This window comes from Eucyclogobius newberryi, unplaced genomic scaffold (genome assembly GCF_026437365.1).
Source record: "Eucyclogobius newberryi isolate DKJ021-1_F unplaced genomic scaffold, fEucNew1.0.hap1 SCAF_13, whole genome shotgun sequence".
Classification (NCBI taxonomy): Eukaryota; Metazoa; Chordata; class Actinopteri; order Gobiiformes; family Gobiidae; genus Eucyclogobius; species Eucyclogobius newberryi.
The window spans coordinates 15,471,092-15,489,481 of record NW_027315757.1 but is presented as its reverse complement, the minus strand read 5'-3'; the positions used below and the strand labels follow the sequence as shown (position 1 = coordinate 15,489,481).

The window sequence follows — 18,390 nt, the reverse complement described above, 5'->3', positions numbered from 1 at the left end:
ATATTGCTGTAACTATGCGTAATATCCCTCATTGATTTGGTGTTCATGTAGTTATTGTGTTTAACCCTTCGGGGTCGACGCCCGCGCCGCGCGTGTGAAAACGTGGTCGGCTTTAGGACCGTGTAGCATGAAAACCAAGCAACGTAGACGGCTACCGTTGACGTCATACGGAAGTGGAGACCCGTAGCAACATCTGAGTTTTTGTTTTTTTCGAATCCACCAGATAAAACCAAAGTTATGAACGTTTCAATTCCATTAAAAATTTGCGGAAAAATATGTGCTCTTTTCTGCGCGCGTTACATTTCTTATAATAACTTTGTCGTCTTTTGTGATAAAACGAAACGGAAAAAAACGTTAGCCTTGTGCTAACCCGGATTTTCAGGACGCACACGATGAATGTAAACATTAGTCACATGACAATTAGTCAAAGAGGAAGAACGAACGAGAGAAATATGCTGTTTTTGAGTAGTTTTGGAGAGTTTTAGTATTTCATTGTGAGTAATATAGTTGTGAAGCAAAATGAGGGGCACACTTCATGTTGATCAAGTTTAGACCTGGTTTAGATCTGCTTTAGTCCTGGTTTAGTCCTGGTTTAGACCTGGTTTAGACCTGGTTTAGTCCTGGTTTAGTCCTGGTTTAGACCTGGTTTAGACCTGGTTTAGTCCTGGTTTAGTCCTGGTTTAGACCTGGTTTAGACCTGGTTTAGTCCTGGTTTAGTCCTGGCTTGGACCTGGTTTAGACCTGGTTTAGTCCTGATTTAGACCTGGTTTAGTCCTGGTTTAGACCTGGTTTAGTCCTGGTTTAGTCCTGGCTTAGACCTGGGTTGGACCTGGTTTAGAGTTCCTTCTGAACATCACTCACATGGAAGTACAAGGCCTGTGATGTGGCTCTCTGTGTCATTTTGGACAGAAACTGTTTTGAGAAGTAGCACAAATAGAAAACCGCCTGAGGATTTACCTACTTTTTTATTGTAAATAGTGGTTTATTGCTTGTATATATCACAAGAATACTTTTATATGTTCATATTTGCACCTTGTGGTTCAGTTTGAACCTTTTTAAATGCTTGGTTGAGCATGTTTGAGGGTTTTACAATGAAAAAAACATAATTTTTCCAGACAGACTTTGTGTTTTTTGTGTGTGTTTAGGTCCAGTATGTTGAAATAGTATGTCAAAGTGAAAAACTAACTAACTGATCATATAGGTGAGGTTGTGCTGAAAAAAAGATACCCAACATTGGTCTGGTAAACATTTCTTAATGTAGTGTATCAGGGCAAAATTGAAGGTACCCAAAAACGGCCAAAAAAGCTCCGGACCCCGAAGGGTTAATGTGTTTATGTGAAGTGATGAACATATTACATCAAATACAATTATACATGTTATAATTTAAAACAAAACATGTTGGTGCAGATTGGACAATGTGAAAGCTTGAGGAAACAAACAAACAAAGGAGATCTTAAGTTACTTGTGATTTGATTGTACAATCACACCGGATGCACTTCATCTTCTCGCTGCTGATTTGACGCGGGTGACTTGTCAAAGCGCAAAATGGCAGAAGTTGTGGCAAAGTCCGCAAACGCGCGACTCGACGCGCTTTGGCGCATTTACAACGCGTCCATGTCTCTGTTTTTCGGGCTCGCAGCGTATGTTCAGGTTTGTGTCCCTAAATGTGTCCCTCTCGTGTCATCTGTAACCGCGTGACTCTGACGCCTTTTGTGTGCAGATAAATGACCCTGATGCGGCTGTGTGGATGGTAATAATCTTTTTTTTTTAACTTTAGCTTCATAATTTGAGTTTGAAGTGTCCGTTTTTGTGCCACAGGTCGGTTACGGGGTCCCGTCGCTGCTCTGCGCGCTGATTGGCTGGTGGCCTCACGTGACCGGTGTGTAGCGGTATTCTGACGTTTAGTTCGTTCAGCACTGATATGACCCGTTTGCCTTGTTCAGAGCTTAAAACGCCCTGTTTCGCTTCTATATGTCAGACTCCTCCCTCCTCCTCCCGGAAATGCTCCTCTGCGTTTTTAAAAAAATCCATTCGCCGTCACTGAACTTACATTTTGGATAATTTTCTAGTTGAAAGTTAGCGTCACTACAACGTGCAGCCGCCGTCTATGGATGTTAGTTTTATTCTTGGTCTCAGGAACAATTTAAGTATTTTTAAATGCGCTGTAATTCGAGTTAAACGTTCACATTATTTGTATTATTCTGCTCTTGAAAGGACAAGGTCTCTAAAGCAGATGTGTGGGCCACATTTTATTCCATAAACTCAAGACGATACAAAGTAAAACAGACTCAATACTGAGAATAACCTCAGATTATCACCAAATATGAGACGTCAAGGCGGTTTATCCAAAGTAAAAGAAGGCCCAGCAGAAGATGTACTTCCATCATTGAGTCCATCCTCACCTCCTCCATCACCTCCTCCATCACTGTGTGGTACGCTGGAGCCACAGCCAGGGACAAACAGAGACTACAGCGCCCTCTGTTGAGATGGTGATCGGCTGCAGGCTTCCATCTCTGCAGGACCTGTACGTCTCCAGGACTCTCAGGCAGGAGGCCACTCTCCTCAGGCAGGAGGCCACTCTCCTCAGGCAGGAGGCCACTCCCCTCAGGCAGGAGGCCACTCCCCTCAGGCAGGAGGCCACATAACGGCGTACAAAAGGTTGATTTTTGATTTTTCGATTGAAATATCTTAAAATCGGGAGATTTAGTCTCCGTTTTCCGTCATTGAGATTTAGTCTCCGTTTTCCGTCATTGACTGTTGAATCCTGACCCCTGGTGGTCACTCCGAGTCAAAAAATTGCAAAATTTTGATCTTTTTTTTGCCTTCAAAATAAAAAAAATAAGAATTTACCTACCATCCGACCCACTTGAAAAATGTTGGGTTGGGTTACAGCAAACATACAGTTTATTTGGGGCAGCCTCATGAACACTTCTTAAACACAGTCACTTTAACCACCATTTGACCGACACTGTTCACTTTCTGCACTTTTCCGACCATCTGTACATTTTTGTGTAAATATCTGTACATACTGAGACCAAGTTTATTTTTTGCTTTATATTATGAGTAAACACTTAATTTATGCATATCATATTTGACTTTACAGGCGTCGCTATTATTATTTTATTATTCACATTTTTATTAACACATATTGGACACTCGAGTGTGGTCGCGGCTTCATGGGGTCATGGCATGGCGTGGGGTCGTGACGTCATGGGGTCACAGCGTCATGGGGTCATGGCATGGGGTCGCGGCGTCATGGGGTCATGGCGTGGGGTCATGGAATGGGGTCGCGGCGTTATGGCGTGGGGTCGTGGGGTCATGGCATGGGGTCACGGTGTCATGGGGTCATGGCATGGGGTCGTGACGTCATGGGGTCACAGCATCATGTTGTCATGGATGTAATGCTGTCATCCCCTTGTGTCCCGTCAGAGTGCGCCCCCTGGAGGCGGGTGGCAGACCTACACGTCCTCCTCTCCTCTGCTGCAGTTTCCATTCTGGGCTGGACTCTGGTCAAAGAACGGGTCACAGACGTGTTCCAGCGCGAAGAGGGAAGGTATAAGTCCAGAAGAGTGACCAGTGCAGCTCACGGTCACTGAGCACATGAACGGTCACTGAGCACAGGAGCACCAGGGCCACGGTCACTGAGCACAGGAACGGTCACTGAGCACAGGAGCACCAGGGCTCACGGTCACTGAGCACAGGAACGGTCACTGAGTAAAGGAACACCAGGGCTCACGGTCACTGAGCACAGGAACACCAGGGCTCACGGTCACTGAGCACAGGAACACCAGGGCTCACGGTCACTGAGCACAGGAACACCAGGGCTCACGGTCACTGAGCACAGGAACACCAGGGCTCACGGTCACTGAGCACAGGAACACCAGGGCTCACGGTCACTGAGCACAGGAACACCAGGGCTCACGGTCACTGAGCACAGGAACGGTCACTGAGCACAGGAACGATCACTGAGCACAGGAACACCAGGGCTCACGGTCACTGAGCACAGGAACACCAGGGCTCACGGTCACTGAGCACAGGAACGGTCACTGAGCACAGGAACACCAGGGCTCACGGTTCAAAAACTGTTTACTGAACGCACATAAAGGAGAGAAGACTGGACTCTGGTGTTGTAGTTGTACAGACACGGGCCTCACAGTGACATTTAGTGCTCAAAGAGGACATTTTACTTGTTTTTACAGCTTCAGACAAAGAAGAAATAATAAATACTGTTCATTTTCAGGGAGTTTTCTGGACTTCTGTTGACTGTGTTTTGGCTCCTCCTCTGCCGTCACTCCGGGAGGTAAAAGTCACAAATCAAACTAATATTTTTATGTATTTAAATATTTATTTACTTACTTATTGGGCAATTATTACTATTGTTGCTACTTGAAAATAACGGAAATTTTTAGTTGTATGTATTCATTAAATATTTAAAAGGTAAATTCTTCAGAAAAATACATAGAAAATGCAAACAGCAGCTGAAATTTTGAATAAATCAATGAAAACACGTTTTTTCAGTTTCAAAATAAAAGACTAATTCAGTCTGATGAAGCAGAACACGTTCCAGTCTCAGTGTCTCGCTTCCTGTGGGTTTCAGGAGTCCCATGGGCGTGTGCCGAGTCTCCGCCGCCACCGCCGTCGCTCTGTTTCCTGTCGTGTCCTGGCTTTATTACCACGTCCACAAAGAGCTGAGAGTGGACTGGCCCTCGCACTGTCAGGATGCGTTATGACATCGAGGAGCGACTGAACACATCGAGGAGCGACGACTGAACATTCTGAAACTATATTGTGTCAGTATTAGTTTAATTTCAGAATCATTATAACAACATTGTTCTTATGTTTTCATTTGTAAATCTTCTGCGCTTTGTAAATAATGCGATTAAAAATATATTTTGATTACATTTCGTTTAGTTTCTCATTCTTACATATGTATCTTATTGTGTTGAGGGTAACATTATCGTTGGACGCTTCAATCGACCTTTTTCATTTATTCAGAAGTTTATTTGTGTGTAAAATGTATATTGAATTTTTTTTTTATTTAACAGTCTATTTTTTATTCACTTGTCTGAACATAAACTCTCATTTATCATGTAAAGACTAAACATTCAATAGACAATTATTTTTTTATTTTTCAAGGGACAGACACAAAAATGAGACAAACTTAATCATATTGACGAAGCGGTGCAAGAAACACTAACGTTCAAGTCATTTCATTTTGTCGACATAAACCTTTTAACACTGGTAGAGAACACTTTTACTAAGTATTTCAACAAAAATATTACTCAAGCAGGAGTAAAGTAGCAAGAATGAGAAAGTTACTCTTAGAAGTACAATTTCTTGAAAAAAACTAAATATAACTGACTTAAACCGTCTCTGAGCGTGGAACATGTCTCCTTCCGCGCGTCTCCAGCAGGGGGCAGTCACTCCAAAGCACGAACCAGCGTGGTGACGTCACCCCCCACGTGCGCCCCGTGCGTGCCTCTGACGCGCAGCTCCCGGAGTCTGCGCGGAGCGGCGGAGCCTCACGTTTTGTAAAGCCGGAGCCGGTGAAGCATCGTGAAGGTCCCGTCATGTCCGTGAGCGTCCTTTTCCTCCGGTTCTGCCGCGACCACGGGACGAGTTTACGCCGATGTCTCCGGAGCCCCGCGGCCCGGGCTGTGAGCGGCCTGACCCGGGCACAGACCAGGCTGAAGCCCGCTGAAGTGCACCGCTGCTCGGTAAACAAGCGCCGCGCTCAATTATGCATTAGAAACAAACACGACACAGTTATATATTTAAAAAAAATAATTAGATATATTTAAACGGATCTGTAATGGCGGTGGAGATTGTTAGTTCACTTTGCGGAAACCGATTGTTTATCTTTTACTGAGAGGAAACGTTGCTATTGCTATTTCACCGCAACAAACTAAAGAAAAGTCTTCATTCAAACTTAACTACATTATAATGTGATCAGCTGCTTAGTTATTTCAGTACAAATAATAAAAGTGTCTGACCTGTGGCGATCGTCCAGGGGCGTAAACAGGGGCAGCGTGGGGGGGCCCAGGTACGGAACACGTGATCAAACAGCCACAGATAACTTTAAAGGACACGTGTTAAGCTGTTTATTACGTACTTTGTGTTGAACTGTAACATACGTAGATCATCATTTTGTGTTTTGTTCATCGTAACCCGCAATATTGATCCAAAACGATTCGTCGATAGAAACGGGTCCACTGACTTCCGCGTCAAAAACTGCAGAACTGATAAGCCCCGCCTCGCTACAGTTATAAGCCACGCCTCTTCACTGTGATAAGCCCCGCCTCATCATAGTAACGTTTCACCATAACACGCAGCAGGTCTTCGTTTGCATGTATTCGTTTTGCTACTTGACCTGCACGTTTATCACTCAGAGTTTTAATTTTTTTGTGGGCGGGGATAGGGGATAGGGGGTAGGTGAAAACGGGGATTCTCTGAGCCCGCGAGCCTCAGTTGCAGCACCATACAGTGGGAATCTAATAAATACCACCGTTTCATCAGGGCCTGTCACAGTAATTGCAACACCAACTTAATCGTCAATAAATTATAGCTGGAACAATATTTTTGGGAACTTGATAATTATTGTGTGTATAGTTGCTTTGCACTCGTGGGGATATTTAATAAGATTTGATCTATAGAGTGTCAAATAAGTGACTTCTTGACGTACTTTACCATAAGACATTTGCCACGCCCTGTTTGGTCCGTAAGTGTTTTTTTGTTTCACTTTCAGTCGAACGAGAGCGCATGGCGACAGTTTTACAGAAACTACGCGCGTCCGTCCTCAGACAAGACCAAGAAGTCGGGGGTGAGTCCAGCTTCTGTTTGCACAGTTTTCACGTGTCGGTTCAGTCGGCGAGGTCGTGTTTTTATAAAGGATTGTCTCCCTTCGCTGGACACTCGAGGGTTTGTGTCAACATCCACATTCACACGACCAGAGGGCGACTGCTGACTGCTGTATGTAACTAAAGTGTCTCCACCTGAAGTTACCTGGTGTTTTCCTTGTTCCAAAAGCCGGTGACGTGGAGGTCTCTGGCCATCACGTTCGCCATGGGGGGCGCTCTGCTCGGAGGAATGAAGTACTTCAAAAAAGAAAAGGAAGAGAGTGAGTAAATAAACCAGGGAATAGCTTGGATCCAGTTATTTCATTTTAATGAGAAAAAATATATAATTCAATCAAAATACCGTATTTTCTGAACTATAAGTCGCACCTTTTTTCATAGTTTTGGCCAGGGTGCAACTTATATTTATGTGTTTACTTATACTTTTACTCCGGAGCGACTTATATGTGATATTATTTGTTATTTTCACACTTGCAACCGCATTTCATACTCCAGTGCGACTTATACCGTATTTTCCGCACTATAAAGCGCACGTAAAAGTCTTTAACATCCTCAAAAGCCGTTCGTACGCTTAATAGTCCGGTGCGCTTAATATATGGTTTATTTCTGGTTGTGCTTACTGACCGCGAAGATATTTTGTGTGGTACACTGTGTATGAAGAAGATTTGGGACACGAGACGCCGATGCGTGACTATATTTACAGTACACCGGAACCGGAAGTCCCAACAACATGTTTGCAAAGCATTCTGGGAACAGTAGTCTACCTGCACGCGGCACACGTGACACTTTGTCAAAACGTAAACAACATTTTCAGTCAGGCACAACGCAGACATCTACCGGTAAATGAAGGACCCCAGGATGGCTGCTGCCAAGAGACCTCTTATATTATTAGAAATGCGCTTGCGCGCTAAATTACCAGTCAACTGTGGGGATCAAAAGGCCGGAATCATCTCTGAACTGCCGCGTGGGTCCGAGATGCGGGATCACGTGACCAAAGAGATTTTAGTATGGAGCGCTATCGGCGTTTTGGCTGCTTTTACCATTATGCGCCCCAGCAGACATTAAACCGGGACACGGGACGTAAACAATTGGGGCTGTCCCAGGTAAATCGGGACGTCTGGTCATAGCTATGCGGGATGTACTTCGGCGCATTTGAAGGATTTGATGACGAGGAATGAACTGAAAAAATGAGTGTATTGTGATGTATTTTACGCGTTGCAACTGAACGAGGCTGGGAGTTGTTGTGAATATGCTAACTTTCTTTTAGCGATATCAGACTGTGTTGTATTTTACGTGTTGCAACTGAACGAGGCTGGGAGTTGTTGTGAATATGCTGTCTTTTAGCGATATCAGACTGTGTTGTATTTTACGTGTTGCAACTGAACGAGGCTGGGAGTTGTGAATACGCTAACGTGTCTTTTAGCGGCAGCAGAGTGTGTTCTGTGTTTGTATTTTACGTGTTTACAAGTGATCTTGACTGAGAATTGATTTGGATATGCTAACGTGTCTGTTAGCGATAGCAGAGTGTGTTTTGATGTTGAACAATGTTGATCTGAATGAGTTGAACGCGTTTAATAAAGCTCAACTGACTCTGACTTATCGTCTGTTTTGTTTATATTTTGCGCTTTATCATCCGGTGCGCTTTATGTATGGACCAGTACACATGGTACACAGATAGCTGATGGTGCGCTTAATAATACGGTGCGCTTTTTCGTGCGCAAAATACGGTAGATGTTTTTTGATTCTCTATTATGCATTTTTTGGCTGGTGCGACTTATAGTCCGGAAAATACGGTAATCATTAAATTTGAGGACGGAAACATTGAGATCTTGAGCCATAAGATCTTGCATGATAACATAGCTAAAGGATTGTGAACTTTTGCTGCTGTCTATTAAAAAAATATCTTTAAAAAAACAAAGGAAAATGTTGTGCATTTTATGAGCTTAGTTCCAAAGCTATATATATATATATATATATATATATATATATATATATATATATTTATTTATTTATTTATTTTAAATAAGATTGTCATTCAATCTTTATTCATCATGTAACTGAAAGTATTTTATAGTGCATTAAAAAAAAATCCCAACAAACAACCCACCCACCGTCGGTCGGTCACATGTTAAAATGAACATAAGGCCGAGTGCTGATGAACCAGTTGAGTAAACGCCATCATCTGGGCACACATTGATCAAAGTACTAATTATATTTCATTCAGGAGCAGTCATTAGTGTCCTGGTGACTTATAATCTATATATTAAGTAAATTATGCCCAGGCGTCGTGTCATGTGGGAATCGTCTCGTTTTAACCCTGACGCTGAGATGTTTTCATGTTTAAGTGATCGAGAAGGAGAGGAACAAATCTATCGGCCGCCCGTTGCTGGGGGGACCCTTTTCCCTGGTGGACCACAAAAACGCGCCTGTGCGCAGCGAGGACTTCCTGGGACAGTGGATCCTGATCTACTTCGGCTTCACGCACTGCCCAGACATCTGCCCCGACGAGCTGGAGAAGATGATCGAGGTGGTGGACGAGATCGGTGAGATATAAGAGCGTTTACGGGCGCAGTAGGAGGGACTTTAGCTGAGGAGGAGGAGCTTCACAGCACAGCCACATGATTGGATCAGAGAGAACGCAGACTCAGGCCAAATCAAGACGGCAAAAAGCAGAGAAACACAAAAGATTATTGATTGATTATGATCATTAGTCACCAAACCATAAAAAACTCAAATGTGGCTAAAAGCGTCAAATAAGTGACAAAGGTGTGAATTTTTTTTATTAAAAGTGACAAAAATGAAATGGGACAAAAAGTGACTCAATGTGACCAATTGCAACAGAGAGACTAATCTCGACAAAAGGTGAAAAACAAGTAAAAATATCGCAACAAAAAGTGACTAAATACGACAAAAATATGTCTGGAAATGATCAAAAAGCGACAAAAACATGACAAAATGTGAACGAAAGTTACAAAAAAGCATAATTAAATCAGCTGAAAGTAACTAAATGCAACAAAAATGCTACTAACTTCTGCTTCATCACTTCAACCTCTGACTTGATCTCGTGCTAAAGCGCCTTATTTCCACTGATGCTAACCTATATGTGGAGCCTTAGCGACACAAAGCTAGCGTAGCACGTTAGCAACAGCCGTTTCCTGTTAATGTCCGCACGACCCTCCTTTGTCAAGAGCCACAATCTGATATTTCCAGGTCATAATGTGTCTGACATGATCCAAAGCCAAAGCGTGACATAAAGAGTTTGTCACGAGAGGTTCAAACGCAGCTTAGAGGCTTTGAGAGAAGTCAAAGAAATGAGGCAAAATCGTTCCCGTGTCTTTTTGCGAATGGCCTCACGATTTAAAAGGCATAATTCAGGTAGGATTTAGATTGTATTTATCATGCAGGATTATTCAGGGTTATTAAGGACATAAATTAGGTTAGTGCTTCAGCCTCACAGCGAGAAGGTTCCGGTATGAGGCCCATCCGTGGACGATATGATCTCGAGTAGCGGGATATTTCCTGCACGATCTCCGGTAATAGTTTCTCGTTTTAGATGGGATCCCGTCTCTGCCGAACCTCACTCCGCTTCTCATCACCATCGACCCGGAGAGAGACACGCCCGAGGCCATGGCCGCCTACGTCAAAGGTACCGACGCCCCGCCCTCTGCCCCTCCCGCCGCACAAGTTCTTGAGCGTCGACACGTTTATTTCTTTTGTGTTTTCCAGAGTTCTCCCCGAAGCTGGTGGGTTTGACCGGCTCCGTGGCTCAGGTGGAGCAGGTTTCTCGCTCCTACAGAGTTTACTACAGCCAGGGGCCCAAGGACGAGGACAACGACTACATTGTGAGTTATTTTGGGTTTGTTAAAGGGACCAAAGGTGGCAAGACTTTAATTAATACTAATTTTACTGGCTCTTTGACACACACTCGGGGAACGATAATGTCCCACTCTCGCTCTAAAGTCATAGTGGTTTATCAGGTTTTCCACTGTTCTTGTAGATGTCGGACGTCCACTTACAGTTGTATTATAGGTAGGGATGCAGACCTAAACCCACGTTCAGGTTCAAGTCCGGATTCGAATCCAGAGGTTTAGGTTCAGGTCCGGACCTAATGAGTCCGGCTGAACTCATGCCATTTTTGCATAATGTTATAACAGCATAACACAAGACACTTGGCTGAATTAAGTTGAAGACACATGAACAAGGACGACTATCAAGCACAAGGCTTAACTGCAGACTGAAATAAACTCAATTTATCTGGTTTATTCACTGTTTTTTAACAGAAGTTACAACTTACAAATCACAAGCTACGAGCTAGCTAACACACATTCATGTGTTTTACTAGAGGAACAACTCCCAAACAAGAGCAAGTTGAGTATTGGTATTGGGGCAGCTGTTTCAGCTGATACTATGTTTGTCAAGTGTGTTACTGGTTTGACTGGGCTGTTCCCACACCTGAAGTTTAATGCCTTTAGATACATTTCCACTCTTTAATTTTGCAGATCCATTGGCATCAAAGTCATGTAAAAACCTTCAAAAACTAGCATAACAGTCAACTAGAACCACTACAAATCAACAACTCAAAAATAGAATATGAAAATATTTTACACTACACACAATACATCATATTAACAGCATTAAACACAAGACCATATTTAACAACTGTAGAATACAAATACTATTATAAAATATAAGCTCCAATTAATGAATCCGGCAAATAAACAATATTACTTTGACTTAGTATTTACTTAGATGTATAAATATGTATATTGCACATTAACCCACCTAAATAAATGCTACATCACACCACATAATACAGTTATTTTATTCATATTGTAGCGACCCTAGTCTCTAGTGCGCGTGCGCGGTCTCTGGAGCGGAGCTAAGAGCGGCTCAGGAGACGGAGATTTTTGACATTCCTGTTCCATCACCATGGTTACGGCCAACAGTAACCAACTCTGTTCAAGAAATAAAGTGACAACTTGTGAGCACTAAACCAGCATTACTGACCTGAGCGAGAAGTTACAATAATTTACACCCAAACCAAAGCACAACCCGCTCCTTTAACAAGCGTCTTAAACTAACTCACGGAGCGGCACAAGCGGCGACGCACGCGGCGGCTTCAAACGCTTCAAATAAAGTCAGTGATCTTACAGCTGCCGCTTCAATGCTCGGTCTCTCGCGTCTTTAAACTCATTTCACCGGCTTCAACTTCTGCCGCGGGGAAGACGCGTGCGTCGCTGATGCTCCAGGCACGCCATTGACAGCGATGTCAGTGTTTACGTCTTTTCTAGCGCGAATTTCGCGATCTATGGAAGGTTTAGGATGGTCTAGATTCTAGAACGTAAAGGATATAGAATGTGAGTGGTAGATTTTTAATGAGTCCAGAACCGAATCGCCGGGGTTTCGGTTTTTTTGGACCTGAACCGAAACGTTTTTACAAGTCCGGATCCGGTCCGTCGTAGTGGTACGCATCCCTAATTATAGACATAATGGACGATTTTTCGCCGATTTGAGAACTCAAGCGGAAGTGCGCACTTCCCCGTGCGGACGCACAAAAAACACACGTGCGTTTGTTTATTAGCGCGACGGATGCATAGCATCTCTCATTTTTCCGTCTCTTCAGAGACAGCTCGAACTGTCTTTCTCCGTCTTAATTTTGTCCTGTACACTGAGGGAACTATATTATGATAGATCCATGCGCTTAGACACAGGGAAAAGTGCTGCTCTCCTGGGCATGAGCCGACGCGGCTGCAACTGAGCAGTAGGTGCGTCCTATGATTGATACTTGGCAGGACTAAAGCAGTCCACGCCACGAGGAATTTAGACTCAGATTCGGGCCAAAAAATCATCCATTCCACCTTTTATCAGAGTTGTAGATGTTTGATGACTGTAATGGCGCTTTTCCATTTTAGATGTGCTTTTACTTTTTTGGGGAGAGGACCCCCCCAAACCCCCCTTTAAGTTAAGATAAGATAATCCTTTATCGTCCACACATGGGGAAATTTCGGTGTTACAACGCAGTAGATACAGAGGGAAGGACAGATCACTTATAGGAAGTTATCTGTCCTCTTAATAGAAGAACTCTTATAAACAAAACATAAACTCTTATTAACAAAACTCCTCTCATATCTTAATAGGGAATGGAGGAAAAAAATAAATAAAATAAAAGGGTTTACATTGGTACCTGACCTGCTGCACATGACTTTAGCTTCACATTTAATATTTGTTGTTATATTATATGTATATTTATTTCTCACACCAGACAAAGAAACGCTTTGTCCTTATTTTCCAGAGTTATAAGTTGAGTTAAAGCGAAGTTTTATGATTTTCTAATTGTGACTTTATTTGGTGTATTTGTACCTGTTGTACACATAAATATACTTTTACACCAATCGAGCAGGTATTTGTGGAGAAAAGTGGAAATCTGAATAAAATGACAGGTGACATCACACCAGGGACACTCGTTCCAGTCAAATTTTATGCTGAATTTACACAAAATAAACAACTTTTTCGACTCTCCAAACAATAATTCAACCATTAAAGCTGCTCTCATATATTTTCATTTGTCAAAAAAAAATGTGACATTAGATGAGTTTTGGCCCAGTGTTTGCGGAAATCTCCCAGTGTGATGTCATCAATCGGGAAGTAAATTTATAAATCTAAAAAATGTGCTTTTCTGGGATAAATTTGAATACTTTTTGCAAACTTTTAACATATTTTAACTGTGTTTTAGTTCACTGAGTCGTCCGACCTGTCAGAGACACTTTTAAGTATGAGTTTCACCTCAAGAATATATTAAATATATTTGTAATCTAAATATACAGTTTATGTAGTACTGCAGAGAGAGTGTGTGAAAAGAATTAATGCGTTTAGTGTTATGCAGTTTTTCCTCATAAAATGTTGAATAAGACGTGTACAGTGTTGTGACGGCAACCTTTGATCCGACCCTCTAAACCGACATTTCGACCCTCTAAACCGACCTTTGACCCCTCAGGTGGACCACACCATCATCATGTACCTGGTCGGACCCGACGGAGAGTTCGTGGAGTATTACGGCCAGAACAAGCGTAACGCCGAGATCAGCAGCTCCGTGGCGTCGCACATGAGGAAGTACGGCAAGAGCAAACAGTGATCCCCGCAGGACGCCCGGGGACACTGCGCCCGAAGCTTGACTTCTAGATGCCTTCTGTTCCTTTAGTTAATTTATTTATTTGTCAAAACATCTTGATTTCGATTCATTTTTTGCTTGCCTTTTCTACTTCGACGTTATTTGGTTGATGATTTACTTAGACATTTGTGAACAAAACTGGGATTAACCTCAGAATATCACTGAAATATGAAACCTACATTTGATTTTGTCAAAGTAAAAGCCATCAGGGGGCGCTGTCACATGAGAGAGCCTCCTCCAGGGGCCGCTGTCACATGAGAGAGCGTCCTCCAGGGGCCGCTGTCACATGAGAGAGCGTCCTCCAGGGGCCGCTGTCACATGAGAGAGCGTCCTCCAGGGGCCGCTGTCACATGAGAGAGCCTCCTCCAGGGGCCGCTGTCACATGAGAGAGCGTCCTCCAGGGGCCGCTGTCACATGAGAGAGCCTCCTCCAGGGGCCGCTGTCACATGAGAGAGCGTCCTCCAGGGGCCGCTGTCACATGAGAGAGCGTCCTCCAGGGGCCGCTGTCACATGAGAGAGCCTCCTCCAGGGGCCGCTGTCACATGAGAGAGCGTCCTCCAGGGGCCGCTGTCACATGAGAGAGCCTCCTCCAGGGGCCGCTGTCACATGAGAGAGCGTCCTCCAGGGGCCGCTGTCACATGAGAGAGCCTCCTCCAGGGGCCGCTGTCACATGAGAGAGCGTCCTCCAGGGGCCGCTGTCACATGAGAGAGCCTCCTCCAGGGGGCGCTGTCACATGAGAGAGCGTCCTCCAGGGGCCGCTGTCACATGAGAGAGCCTCCTCCAGGGGGCGCTGTCACATGAGAGAGCGTCTTCCAGGGGGCGCTGTCACATGTGAGTGTCCTCCAGGGGGCCTCCAGGGGGCGCTGTCACATGTGAGTGGCCTCCAGGGGGCGCTGTCACATTTGAGCGTCCTCCAGGGGGCCTCCAGGGGGCGCTGTCACATTTAACACTGGATTTTACTGCATTTACTGGAGCTTTAAAGTGTAATTGAGGTTTTACTGGACAAATAATCACAGAAATGTTTAGTACACAATAGTTTTTAATTTTATTTACCTAGATATTACAGACTTAACACAAATTGTGAAGCTCAAATACGATTTTGACACATTATAGAGAAAATACAAACAAAAACGGACATTTCTACCCTGGAAATTCAAAATAGTTTTTTTCTTCTTTTTACTATAAATAATTTTGAACATTCTGATTTAAAAGAGTGCAGAAATCACTCTTTGACTTGTTGACTATTAAAATAATAGTTAGTTGCATCTCTGGAGAGAAGGTTCCAGTATTGTGCTTTATTCTGCTTTAAAAACATTTTTAAAAACTCATTTTTTCTGTATATTATAACTTAAAATAACAGAAATGCAGAGACATTCCTGTGTTGTAGGAGAGGAAAAGGTCTGGAGACACATGATGATTTAAACTTTAATAAAACAGAACAAAATAGATGTTTTAATGAGAGAATGTTCCGGTCTAAAGACAAAAAAAACAACGTCTCTTTGTCATAAAACCTGAAGGACGACTGCATTTCTTTATCAAAACTGTTTGATCGTGACATTTACAGACTTTATTTGTAAATACAGTTAAATTATTGCTTTCTGCTGCCGATGTTTGGTTTGTGTGAATATGATTAAAAGATTTTATATTTCAGACTGCATTTGTTTTAAATTATTGTCGCGATACTGGAATTTCAAGCTTTCGATACAATTATGATTAAAACGTCTTATTTCCATTTTCAAAACCAACTGAAAAGTAGATATAACGCAAAAAAAATGTTGTCACCTTTGAAATATTGAGGATTTGCACTTTTTTTCTGCACGTCTTAACTCACAAAGGTCTGTCCCTCTGTCCATTGGCTAATGTTGGACATGTGACCGGCGGCCATCTTGGTTCTAACGTAAACAAACGTAAACTTTGATGTTTAAATCCGCACAAACGTCAGAACAGTCCTGATCTTTAGCGTCACCCGTGGTTTTGACATTTACACCGCGACAAATGACATTTTAAAAACGCAAATGTGGCTTTGTTGTACCGAGTTGTGTAATAAATTAGCATAGCATTAGCATTGGCGATTAGCACGGGTCGAGCGTAATCTTCTAACGACAGTAACGTGGCCTGTAAGTGTCCGGAATGTTCCACGCAGCCGCACTAAAGGTTAATCCAGTTTATTATCGGTGATTTTGAGCCGTTAGTGCCGACTTTGATGAATGTCTTTACCAGTTTAAAGCCTGTGAAGTTGTTCAAAAAGCTGCTCAAAAAGCCCCGACATCTGCGCAATCAGGCAAAAATGACATTTTTCAGGCAACATTTGTGAACTGTTTTTATAAAAAGGCAAAGTACAAAGAGTAAATTGCTTCCCGGAGAAACAATATGTCGAATTTTATGACTGAAATGTGACTTTTTGGCATAATAACCCCATACGTGGCCATAATATGCCTTTGTGTAAGTCTTTAACTTTAAATTCTGCTGATTTTGACTTGAACAATAATAAGGAAAACTGTTAAAATCTTGACGTTTGCTCCTTCACATCGATAGTTATGTTTAGGGTTGATTTAAGTCTTATATTAATCAAGATTCTGTCTTTTCTAACACGTTTTGCCTGGTCTTAACCACTGCAAAGGCTGTAGTTTAAACCACTGCTAAACGTTAAAGCTCGTTTCTACAGGAAACACGATCTCAGTGTGAAACTTCTCAGCTCAGAGCGGATCAGCCTCATTTATCTCACTGCACTCAATCCAGACTGAAACTAAAGCACGTCTCTAGAACAGACCTGGTTTAAACCTGGTTTAGTCCTGGTTTAGTGCTGGTTTAGAACTGGTTTAGACCTGGTTTAGTCCTGGTTTAGACCTGGTTTAGACCTGGTTTAGTCCTGGTTCAGACCTGGTTTAGACCTGGTTTGGACCTGGTTTAGTCCTGATTTAGACCTGGTTTAGAACTGGTTTTGTTCTGGTTTAGACCTGGTTTAAATCCTGGTTTAGATCCTGGTTTAGACCTGGTTTTGTCCTGGTTTAGTCCTGGTTTAGACCTGGATTATTCCTGGTTTAGACCTGATTTAGTCCTGGTTTAGACCTGGATTATTCCTGGTTTAGACCTGCTTTAGTCCTTGTTTAGACCTGGTTTAGTCCTGTTTTAGACCTGCTTTAGTCCTGATTTAGAACTGGTTTAGACCTGGTTTAGTCCTGGTTTACACCTGGTTTAGTCCTGGTTTAGTCCAGGTTTAGACCTGGTTTAGTCCTGGTTTAGACCTGGTTTAGAATTGGTTTGGACCTGGTTTAGTCCTGGTTTAGACCTGGATTAGAACTGGTTTAGAACTGGTTTAGACCTGGTTTAGACCTGGTTTAGATCCTGTTTTAGATCCTGGTTCAGACCTGCTTTAGTCCTGGTTTAGACCTGGTTTAGACCTGGTTTAGTCCTGTTTTAGACCTGGTTTAGTCCTGGTTTGAACCTAAGATGAGGACCCGGTTTGATTTGGTCCAAGTCCAGTTCTGGTTTGGATCCTGCGGCTCTGAACCGGGACCAGCTCCAGACCTGGTCACATGATCCTCCCCCAGAGCAAAGACCAAAGACGACATATGGACCAGAGAAACAGAAACTGGACTAAAGCGAGACCTGAACCAGGATCTAAACCAGGATCTAAACCAGGACTGGACCAGGATCTGAACCAGGATCTGAACCAGGATCTAAACCAGGATCTGGACCAGGATCTGAACCAGGACTGGACCAGGATCTAAACCAGGATCTAAACCAGGAACTGAACCAGGATCTGAACCAGGATCTGAACCAGGACCTGAACCAGGATCTAAACCAGGATCTAAACCAGGAACTGAACCAGGATCTGAACCAGGATCTGAACCAGGACCTGAACCAGGATCTGAACCAGGATCTAAACCAGGATCTAAACCAGGATCTGAACTAGGATCTGAACCAGGATCTAAACCAGGATCTAAACCAGGATCTAAACCAGGAACTGAACCAGGATCTGAACCAGGATCTGAACCAGGACCTGAACCAGGATCTGAACCAGGATTTAAATCAGGATCTAAACCAGGATCTGAACCAGGATCTAAACCAGGATCTAAACCAGGATCTGAACTAGGATCTGAACCAGGAACTGAACCAGGATCTGGACCAGGATCTGAACCAGGACTGGACCAGGATCTAAACCAGGATCTAAACCAGGAACTGAACCAGGATCTGAACCAGGATCTGAACCAGGACCTGAACCAGGATCTGAACCAGGATTTAAATCAGGATCTAAACCAGGATCTGAACCAGGATCTAAACCAGGATCTAAACCAGGATCTGAACTAGGATCTGAACCAGGAACTGAACCAGGATCTGAACCAGGACCTGAACCAGGACCTGAA

At 43.3% G+C, this 18,390-nt stretch overlaps 2 protein-coding genes across 2 annotated transcripts; both read left to right on the top strand.

Annotated features, from left to right (window-relative positions):
* Window positions 1–1,526: 1,526 nt before the first annotated feature.
* Window positions 1,527–4,771, top strand: tmem220 (transmembrane protein 220). The gene is made up of 6 exons (XM_072442687.1): window positions 1,527–1,650; window positions 1,721–1,750; window positions 1,819–1,879; window positions 3,430–3,553; window positions 4,241–4,300; window positions 4,598–4,771. The coding sequence occupies exons 1-6, from the start codon at window positions 1,546–1,548 to the stop codon at window positions 4,728–4,730; spliced, it is 513 nt and encodes a 170-aa protein (XP_072298788.1). The 5' UTR covers window positions 1,527–1,545; the 3' UTR covers window positions 4,731–4,771.
* Window positions 4,772–5,541: 770 nt separating this feature from the next.
* Window positions 5,542–15,671, top strand: sco1 (synthesis of cytochrome C oxidase 1). Its single transcript, XM_072442679.1, has 7 exons — window positions 5,542–5,717; window positions 6,746–6,820; window positions 7,027–7,117; window positions 9,200–9,397; window positions 10,408–10,500; window positions 10,581–10,696; window positions 13,849–15,671. Exons 1-7 carry the CDS (start codon window positions 5,571–5,573, stop codon window positions 13,984–13,986), a joined length of 858 nt encoding a protein of 285 aa, XP_072298780.1. The 5' UTR covers window positions 5,542–5,570; the 3' UTR covers window positions 13,987–15,671.
* The last annotated feature ends 2,719 nt before the right edge of the window (window positions 15,672–18,390 follow it).